This window comes from Rhipicephalus microplus, chromosome X (genome assembly GCF_043290135.1).
Source record: "Rhipicephalus microplus isolate Deutch F79 chromosome X, USDA_Rmic, whole genome shotgun sequence".
Taxonomy (NCBI): Eukaryota; Metazoa; Arthropoda; class Arachnida; order Ixodida; family Ixodidae; genus Rhipicephalus; species Rhipicephalus microplus.
In genome coordinates, this window is record NC_134710.1 from 205,630,180 (window position 1) to 205,640,949 (window position 10,770).

At 44.1% G+C, this 10,770-nt stretch overlaps 1 protein-coding gene across 1 annotated transcript; it reads left to right on the top strand.

The window, feature by feature from the left end:
• The first annotated feature begins 238 nt into the window (after window positions 1-238).
• Window positions 239-5,854, top strand: LOC119187663 (uncharacterized). The gene is made up of 4 exons (XM_037435747.2): window positions 239-391; window positions 2,979-3,173; window positions 4,519-4,728; window positions 5,617-5,854. The coding sequence occupies exons 1-4, from the start codon at window positions 346-348 to the stop codon at window positions 5,835-5,837; spliced, it is 672 nt and encodes a 223-aa protein (XP_037291644.1). The 5' UTR covers window positions 239-345; the 3' UTR covers window positions 5,838-5,854.
• The last annotated feature ends 4,916 nt before the right edge of the window (window positions 5,855-10,770 follow it).

The following is a 10,770-nucleotide window of genomic DNA, read 5'->3' on the forward strand; positions in this document are numbered from 1 at the left end:
CTGACAAACGGCACATGCGCGTATCACCTGTTGTATTTCCATCGTCCTATCTCTTCGCACGGCTATCAATTACCTCTAAGATGAAATGATATGGTTACTTTTTTACTGATATTCACATCGGGTTTTTCCCAGGATTATACAACCCCATGCATCCTGCCCACCTATGGCGGATGTAGTCGTTATAGATATGATAGACAGAAATATGGTCCACTTCTCAAGAGATAAGCCGTGTCTCTCCTGAGCGCTGACACGTGTTGGGAAGCACGGCACATAAATCACCGGCATTGAAGAAGGCACATAAGTGGCTAGTAGACGCAGAACTTTTGCTCCTCTTCGCTACTCAGCATGAGCATGATCATGCTTGCCTGCATTTTGGTGGCGTCCGTTCTTGGTAAGCCTGCTCTGTGCGACGCTTTACCTATTGTTTATTTTTCAATCTTGCTGACTGACTAAGGCTTTGATTCCAGTAACTGCAACAAGGCCAAGTGTGCCTGCCATTCCATCTCGATAATGAAGCATAGCTTTTGATTTAAAGAAGCTCATATTGAAGTGCTGTTATATTTAGTATTCCATACGCTTTTTAAGTAAGCTTTTTTACATCACTTTCACACAATTTAAAATCTGGGTATTATTAACCACTGGGTTTGACAGTAACAGGTGCAATGACATTTCCGTAAAAATACAAATCGCGACCATATATCATGGGTATACAAAAGCCATAGGAAAGGGCTAAGCTGGGCAAATAAATGGCCAATATAATATTCACCCATTCACTAGAGCTCCATTACGATAGCTAAGGTACAAAGCAAAGCGAGAAATAAAAAAAATAGGCTCCTAAAAACGGCTTACGAAATAGGCATGCAGGGCACCAAGTCGAAGGACCGCGCAGATAGAACTTTACACTGAAACGGCATGAATAACAGAAAAGGCCTGCCCGCACAAATATTTTGACCAAGCTCTCCTGACCGTATCGATAATGGTATCGATACCAAAATTGATATGGCATAACATGACTGTATGACGAACATAAGTGACTGGTCATAACGTGAAAATCACGATATTTATGTCAGGAATGTCATGATTTACATTTCATGGTCGTGCCACTCTTGCGGTGGTTTTGTTCACATGACATGTTGCAAAGCTGGTATGGTATAAAATGACTGCATGGCGAACATAAGTGACAGACCCTAAAGTGAAAATCATGACATCCATGCGATGAAAATCATGACTATACGCAACACTCATGGTGCGCTCGAGGTCATTTGGCTAGCTTCACGTATACCAAATTTGGCATTACGCGACGAGAATTGGTGACGCAAGTAAATTACACGTCCAAACATAATAATCATGGCGTGCGTGTTCATGTAAAACATGCTTATATGCTATAGACTCATAGTAGGCTCACGGTTGTTTCACTAGCCTCACATATGCCAAATTTTGTGTTACGTGAGGTGAATGGATGACTGAGGTATATGACTGGTGCAAATATGATAACCTTGACATGCGTGCCATGTAAGAACATGACTACATACCACGTTCATGACGCGCTGGTGGCCGTTTCACTAGCTTTACATATACCCAATTTGGTAGTACATGATGTGAATGGACGACGAAGGTAAATGACACGTCCAAACATCATAATCATGGCGTGCGTGTTCGTGGAAAACATGCCTACATGCTACACTCATAGCTCGCTCGCGGTCGTTTAGCTAGCTTAACATATAGCAAATTTATTATTACGTGACGTGAATATATGGCGAAGGTAAACGACACGTCCAAACATTAAAATCATGACATGCATGCCACGTAAAAAATGACTACTTGCTGCGCTCATAGCACTTTCACGGTCGTTTCGCTAGCTCTACGTATACCAAATTTGGTATCACGTGACGTGAATAGACGATGAAAGTAAATTACATTTCTAAACATTATACTCTTGATTTTAAGTCATATACGGTTTTGCGTTCGTCTCGTCACGTTGTACTGATTTTAAACTGACATATCAACCTTCCTCATTCGTGCTTCGCATATCATCGATTCCCACTGTACAACAGATCTGCCATTTTTTTTCTTCCTTAAACAAAACTTTTAATCATAAGAAATGTCATATAACAATTATTTACTTGCGTTTGATTGATGCCCTGAGCTGATTTTAACATGAAGCACCCCGTAGTGTAAATCGCGCCGCAACGTGGACCAAAATGACTATTTCCTCATATTTGAAACCCTTTGTTGTGATATTTAGAGATTAGAACGGTCTGAAAATTGTTTTAACGCATAATATATCCTCTGTGGGTCAAGTATGTACAATAGAGATATTGATACGCAGTGTGAAAAAAATTGAATAAATGCGAACGTAGAACAATTTCGAAGTTTTGTTGGGCATATATGACATAAAATTTGCAATGAAATAGCAGCTTCTAAGGCCCTATGCAAACGCCTTTGCCTAATATCCAAACCATAGTTGGTATTGAAACTAGCAACGTGCTCTCATATTATTTATTGTTTTGACAAACAACACTCAGACGACAGTCCGCGGAATTTGGATGAGTCCCACATAACCTAAAATGTTTTTCTCCGAAATTTTTTATAGTTACTGAATGCCTTCAGCGCAATCAATCCACCGTTTTTTTTTTTTTGCTTATAATACATTTTAGGTGGCCCACCGACACGATTGGTACGTTTTGGCATGAAATGACCCTCTAATTACGCTTATTTATGTCCAGCTAATATCTCGATAATGTTTACTATGATAGTAAGGATAGTGGATAGTAGAGTATTGTAGATTGTAAATGATAGTAGAATGAGAGTAAAATTCGAATATATAATTGTTTACTGTCATTGAATTTTATACTATACTTTATGCTACCCGCATGAAACGCTCGCCAAATCCCTTCATCCTATAGACGCAGTACACACCACACATCACAATTTGTATTTTCTTCCTACACATTCTTTTATAATCCTGGTGCACGCAGGTCAAGCATATGGCTTGGCGGGGGCTATTTACGAGGCCAACAACTACCTGGACACGATACTAGGTGTGATACTTCCGCTGCAAGTGAACGAGGCCAAAATGACCACGATCCTGCTTCCAGGATTCACTGTGAACCACAGCGATGGCACGGGAGCGCTGAACTTGACTTTCGACAGCGGCATTCTCGTCGGCTTCGGCAAGTTCTGACTTTAGAAAGGATAACAGGCGCTTATTACACCTGTCTCCTCAAGTAACCCTTCTAGATTTGTGCGCAATACTAAGATACTGAATCCTCTAGCAGTTTTTTTTTTTTGCGCAATGTATTTTCACACGAAGGGTGTAAAGCACGGAGACACGATCTTCAGAATGCTATGCGGCGCGTGCTTTACAGGTTTTCAGGGGCCTAAACTGGGAACGCTTAATGTAGAGTACGTCCGTAACATGCATGCGATTCGATGATGACATTGCCTTGATGAATAACTAAGCAAACAATTGCAAATTATGATTACTAAATTGGACCAAAAAAGTAGGACGGTAGGTCTGAAAACTAATATGCAGAAAACTAAAGTAATGCTCAAAAGTCTCGGAGGAGAACAGCGCTTTTCGACCATGACTATCGAGGCGCTGAAAGTGGTAAAAGAACACGCATCCTTAGGACAAGTAGTGACCGTGGAGCCGAACCATGAGGCTGAAATAACGAGAAGAATGGGAATTACCCGCAGAGAATTTGGCAGGCAGTCACAAGTCGTGAATGGCAGCTTATTACTCTACCTCAAGAGAAAAGTTTACAACAGCAGCGTCTTACCGGTACTTGCCCACGGAGCAGAGGCGTGGAAGCTTACAATGAAGGTTAAATTTAAATTGAGGATGACGCAGTGAGCCATAGAAAGAAAAACAATAGGAGTATTATCCAGGGACAAAAAGAAAGCAGAATGGTTAAAGTAACAAACGGATGCCAAGGACATCTTAGTTCAACTTAAGAAGAAATGGGTTCGCACATGTCATCTAGCGTAGACGCAAGATAACTGCTACTCATTAAGATCAGCAGTGTGGAATACAAGGGAAGGCAAACGTGCACGTTAGAAAGAAAGTTTGCGCGGATGCGTAGACGCAGCATGCAAAGGACCGGATTAATTGGCGAAGCTTATGCGAGAGACCTTTGCCCTGCCACAGCAGGCTGATGATGATTATGATGATGTCAATTATATTGATGATTATATTTTAACGCTGTATTTTTGACTTCCTTATTCGCTTATTAGAGACAAGGTTAAAAGAAAAGTATTCAGCTCATTAATAACACGACTGGGTGTATTGAATGCTGATGTAACCACACCAACAGTAAATACCTGTTGCGAAAACAGCTCGAATGTCTGAGTAGTCACTGCCTCTAGCACGTAATTTAGTCACGGCGATTTATTGCGGGCCGGTCCCTGAATTTTCGTTGACTACCGGTTGTGATAAGCTATATGAGATCTTTTGTAGATATTTAGGAGAGATCATATTGTTTATTATATTCTTACGTACTTGTGTATTATCATCAGGAAAGCACTGGCAACGCCAAGGAGACTGCCAAGCTGCTCAATGGCGCAATGAGAATATCACCACAACTTGCCACGCAAAACTCGATGGTATGCTGCTCCTGCTTGATGGTACACTGGAGGACAGCAACTCCACCATCGTTGAGAACGTCACCCTTATACTTATTGTCCGGAACTCGTCAGCTCGGATCGCTCCAACTGAGAGAAAGAAAGGTATCCGCTGCACGCGATCTTCTTGCGCTGTGTGCTCCAGTATCATAGTGAACTATACATACAGTCTCTCAATTTTGCCTCCGAGGCAAAACTAAGTGTGTGTGTGTGTGTGTGTGTGTGCGTGTGCGTGTGCGTGTGCGTGTGTGTGCGTGTGCGTGTGCGTGTGCGTGTGCGTGTGCGTGTGCGTGTGCGTGTGCGTGTGCGTGTGTGTGTGTGTGTGTGTGTGTGTGTGTGTGTGTGTGTGTGTGTGTGTGTGTGTGTATGTGTGTGTGTTTAAGAATCAAATAAGCATGCAATGTCCTGTGCACTCAATATTCACTGTTGGGCAACATAACCTTACGGGTGTTATGCGACGGTGTCGTCTGTATTTTTCATTCTTTATCCCTATTGTAGCCTTGTAATTATTCATGCTGGCCGTTTATCATTTCAGCAATACGTTTGTTTTAGATTACGAACTCTAGTTGTAATCGCTACAGATGAGCTTGGAGACACAGATGAGATCAAATACTTGCATTAAATAATTTTCACCGACGTTAGTGAGCACTTCTTGCGTCATAATAAGCTGCCAGGGACTCGACAGCATTAAGAAAAACTATCTGCATGACTTAACATATTTCACTCTTCTTATATATAGTTTTAGCGCCATTTGTTGTCACTCTCACTCTCTAATTGTAGTGCCTTTGTTTAGTGAGTAGAATAACTGATCGACATTTTGTATTATTTTGGTGAACACAAGCAAAAGTATGTGCAAAAGTTCTACAATATGTGTGAAACTGAGCCTTTCAACATTTTAAAGAAGTGCGTGAAGGATTTTTGTGAGTAGAGAAGTGTGACTCGCGAAAAACGTTGATGACAACTGCACTTCATTGGTGGTTTATGTACTGTCAGGATACGCTGTTCATCTGGATCTGTCACTGGAACAACTGTCACTGGATGTTCTGACCATGGGGACGTTGACACCTCTGCCTGGAATACCTGAGGCCGTCTTCAAGAAAGAGCTCAACCTGGGGGCATCAGCCATACTAAGGCGCTTCATCGAGATGGAGGCTCGCCAGGGTGTGCTCAGGCACGCGTTCTCCCTCATTCATCTGCCCCTACCGCAACAATAAATGCGTAGATTGAAGCATTTCGTCTTGCACTGCAAAAACGCCAGTGCTAGTTGTCATTTCCGCGCTCATGGCGCGCCCATAGCGATTTCCGATAGTGGAGACACAGAAAGATGAAAACAGCGTGAAAGGCCTAAGGTCACACGAAAGAAACTATGGGGGTGGCATGAACTGCGAAATCTTGGGCAATAACAACACCCTCAGCCTGGAGGTACGAGTGCCATGGTTCAATGACTTAGTTGTTTATCTTATTAGGCCATCGTATGCTCTGTTGTGGCTAGCAATATAAATGAGCCTAAAAGGGATATTTATCCTAAGAAACAATATATCGTGAAAAGCAAAATAATATTAGATTCATCAACAGTCTTTTCAGAATACCATCCTTTTATGCAATGGCAGATTAAAGAGTAATTTTTTCAAAGGGCGTAAAGGCAGAACACAGGACCGTGAGAATACCAGTGGCATGGGCACTCTGATCAACATCTCTGAATAATTGCCAACAAAATTAGCAACTAAAGCCTATCAGTACACACGCCGCACGTTTTGGCCTGATGTCCTTGTGGCATACACCGCTGCTGTAGGAGGCATTGAATTGCTGCCGCCAGATATCTAACAGTACAGCACAAGCGTACTTCCGGCCAAATGCTCGGCACAGGGAAAGCCAAATGCTCGGCACAGGGCATTGACGTGGCAGGGCACGCAGACTGTGGACTATTTGAGGCTCGACCTGCGGCTCATACAATTTAGATCCCCATCTGCTTTTTTAAAATGCGAATGCATTTCTTCGTCGGGCTATGTCAGGCATCCGACGTTGTACGCGTGCCGGCAGGTGTTATCTCTCTGCTCTCACTGCCTCTCCCCATGGCCTCCGAGATGGCGGGCGCGCGGCGTCTTTCTCTCCGGCCGTCTGAATAGCCGCACTCCACAACAATGCAGTATACTAGAGTCTAGAAGGAGAAGTGTGCCGTGCGCAGCGCGTTCCAGTGAAGGCGAGGGCGCCCCCACAGCGGTGAAGCAGGTTGAGGGTGCTAGGGGATGCTACGAGCCAGAGGAGTACGTGTGTCAACACATGCTATACTGTCAGTTTGGCTCTTAACGCATGACCAGTTCCTCATTGCCGGTATTTCTCGCATTGAATAACTCTGCTCCTCGCCAGATTGTGTTATACGTGAGTGAAAAAATTACGGTTGTGTTTGCGCTTGTCTACTTGAATGAAAAAAAAAATGGCTGGGAGACGGCGCAACAAGCGAGACGGCTTTTGCTTTGTGCGAAATTGCAACAACGGCTACCACTCGTGTAAAGAGGCGTACTCCTTATTTCGTTTGCCGTTTGAAGTTGACCGCCGGGAGGAATGGTCGCGGTACACCAAGTCCTTGACAACAGCAGCGCTGTTCGTGAGGGACGCTTCAAAGCAAGGTTCATACAATGAACTTTCAAGACGACTATCGAGGGTAGGGTTATTGAGATCCCCAGACACTTGCCACTCTTATCAAAAGATGCCATTCCTACAATTTTCTCTGATGCTCCCAAGAGCCTTTAAAAATCGCTGCCGAAAAAACAGCCGGATCGCAACATTAGCGATCACATTCTCCCTAATCCGAAGCGAAGACGTGAGAACAACACTTTCTCAGAAGTTGAATCGAACGACGTTGATTAACGCAGTTCAGTCGATGATGTTCCTGAACAGGAATGCCAAAGAATGTCGAATGATGTTGGCCGAGACGATGCCGCTGATAAAGCTCGTGACCACGAATTTCAAGAGCCGTCTTTTTCAAAGCTCAGAATTCCAAATGAGTGGTCGGAAACTTTCCTGCCGCGTGTCGGGAACTCATTTCTTTTTGCCGAGTTGGAAGCGGACGCTGTTGAACCTAGCAAGGTAGCATTGAAAAAAAACTCATTCAGGTTAAGAAGCAAGCTGCTCAAAGTGCTGCAACCGCCGAAATTCTCATAAAATAAAAAAAGGCACCAAGAGAAACTCGTACCACGAGACGAGGCAGAGTTGCTGATAAACAATGTGAGCAAACTGACTTTGTGTCCCGGCATGGGAATGGAGCCTTTAGCTGGTAAATGCCCATCGTGTAATGAGGTGTTCTCTTCGAAGAACTGCACGCTTCTAGTAAACGATCTCAGTGCTTGTGTTCACTGCAAATATCAGAGAAATCTGATACTCATCCAGCTTTTCAGGAGACGATGTCAGAAGATTTTAACGAAACAAAGTCCTCGCAATATACGATGTGCCCTTCGGAGAACAAAAGCCAAGCTTAGCAGCGCAAAAATTAGCTTGAGTCGAATAAAAGCAAAAAGTTAGTTATCTGAAAAAGCAAAAGCTCTAAGATTAAGAGGCCTTCAATTGACGCTTCCCGACAGTTTAGTATGCGAAGCAATATAAAAGATACAAAACAAACAGGACCTAACACAGACACTTGTATGCAAAAAATTGATATTTAGGCTCTATAAGTTAATACGTTGAAATCCACTCAATACTATTTGAAAGTACATCACTTCTCTATAAAATTCAGTAACCTCAAAAAGAAAAGGTTTCGGCTGGTGTAAATGACCTCACCGAATTGTAGTGGGTGTTTTTGTGTACGCTCGTTATAGCTAAAGAACCGCTAGTGCCTATGCGGAAGGGCTGAATTTCACCATTAAGTGGCATTCACCGCATAAAAAGCTGTGACGACAACTCGGAACAATACACAAATTGGCCACACATGCCACTCACAGAGCCATCACGACAGTGAGCGTAGCACTCCTTTAGCCAGCAGCGCCCTCTAGTGGCGCACGGAGCAGTCATCGCTAGACGGACCCTCTTTCCGGTGCCGCACGGCACACTTCCCCTTCTAGTACACTGTACCAGCAAAACCAACGAGTATCGCCTCGCGTGCCTGGCTACCGCGAAAGGGCGCATTCATTGAGAGTTAAGGCCCTGCTTGATTGATAGTTAAGTTAAGGCGCCTGCTGAAACTATGACATACGGCAGAGCGCATGTGATTTCAGCATGCGCATGGTTGTTGTTTTTTTCGCCTACGAGCAAAAATCACCGCCACCAGGATCTTCTGTTGAAACCGATGGAAAGTATTCTTTTCTGTTACGGCATGCATTTTGGTACAATTTGGAAGAAAAAAAAGCATGGCCACTGCTGCATTTTCCCGGTAAGTAATAGTAAGGGGGTATCAATTCGTCTGTGGCTGCATTAAGTTTTATTGCGATAGCAATTATATGAACACTCTTGCCTGGATATTGGCGCCGGCGTTGACGTGGGGGTCAGCGTCGTCGTCATGCACAGTATATATATATATATATATATATATATATATATATATATATATATATATATATATATATATATATATATATATATATATATATATATATATATATATATATATATATATATATATATATATATATATATACTTGACTTTCCAAAGTGGCATAGGGGGACGCGGTTTCGTAGTTCGGCAGGCTTCTCTTTGAGGAGTGGTGTAGTGGTGCTGTCGTGTAGTGCTTTTGGTCTCGACATCCGCAATGGAGGGACGCGTGTTGGTTGTTCTGCAGACTTCCCCCCTAGTAGTGGTGCGCTGTTGATGGTGGTGAGGGGGTGCTTGTGGCTCACGGGAGTCACAGTTTACCTGATCGTCGGGAACTCATCTGTGATGTTGGGTGGGTGTGGGGCTCCTGGTGTATGTTGATATGCAGAAGTCTTCTCGTGGGTGTCTTGTTGTGTTGAACGTATATTCACGGGAGCTGCTGGTTGAGTCGACCACCCCGTGGTAGCTTCGAAATCTCCACGACCGAGTGCTTTCTTGAGGGTTTCGGCAATCAAAGCGACACCCATAAAACTCGGATGAAGCCCATCCGCAGCAAGAAAGCGTCTTGGTGGCAACTGCTTGAATTGGTAGTCAATGTATGACACCTTGCTGGGTCTTCGGCAGTAGGCCTTGACTGCCTCGTTGAATTGACGAGCGTCCCGGTTGAAGCAGTGCATGAATTGTTCGTTCGATCGTTCCAGGTGTAGGTTGAGGTAACGGGGCAGCACGCATGAAACAACGAGCCTTTCGAGTTCCTGGCGTGTCCGAAGCGTGTTGTTCACTAGGCGGCGAAGGTGGCGTAACGATTCCTCTAGTCCGTACGACGCCAGCTCGCTCGTACCGACGTGAAAAACGAGCTTGGTCACAGATCATGGTATGCCAGCAAGCTCTTTCTCGATGTCGAATGTGGAGGCTCTGCGGATGGAAATGATTGCAGGTGTCGTCTTCTCATGAGGGTTGAAATGCCGATGTAAATACCTTGTTTGCGAGTTTCCGATGATGGCTGATGTTGGTGCATGTTTAGGGAAATTCCGTGAGACCTGCTCGACTGGAGGTGCGCCTGTGGCCGGTCTTGTGTAGGCAGGCATGGTGGTTGAGTGGCCGTTGCGTTGCATATAGTCTAGTAGATCCTCCGTGAGCGGTCACAACGTGGTTTATTTCGACATTTCGGCCTAGAGTCTGGCCTTCATCAGGACTAAAGATACAGTTTGTTGGTGCTCAGCTTTATACAATCTCAAATCAGAGGGAAAGGAAAGAGGAAAAAAAGACAGAAAAGAAAAAAAGGAATAAAAGAAAAAAATAAAAAGGAAAGAAAAAGGAAAGAAAAAGAAGAAAAAAGAGAAGAAGAGAAAAATAATATACGGTGGACGCCCCTCGGGTGCCCCCCTTCCACTCTTCCTTCCACTTCCCCCCTCCACTCTTCCCTCCACTTCCCCCTTCATCTCTCTCTCCCCTCTCCCCTTCACCTTTCTGATGTCAGCGGTCTGTGTATGTTTCCGTTCACTAACGCATTCCTCCCGATCAGACGGCCCCTCCTGGCACTGGCGGTTCGGTGTGGGGCAAAAAAGGCCATGAAAGATATGGAGGTCAAGATATGTAGGCCATGAAATAATAGTTTCATGGCC

What these genes read in the sequence shown, in the direction of transcription:
- LOC119187663 (XM_037435747.2), top strand. Translation starts at nt 346, where the DNA reads ATGAGCATGATCATGCTTGCCTGCATTTTGGTGGCGTCCGTTCTTG. An exon ending in TTTGGTGGCGTCCGTTCTTG is followed by an intron (nt 392 to 2,978) that starts GTAAGCCTGCTC and finishes TGGTGCACGCAG; the next exon opens with GTCAAGCATATGGCTTGGCG. An exon ending in CGGCATTCTCGTCGGCTTCG is followed by an intron (nt 3,174 to 4,518) that starts GCAAGTTCTGAC and finishes TATTATCATCAG; the next exon opens with GAAAGCACTGGCAACGCCAA.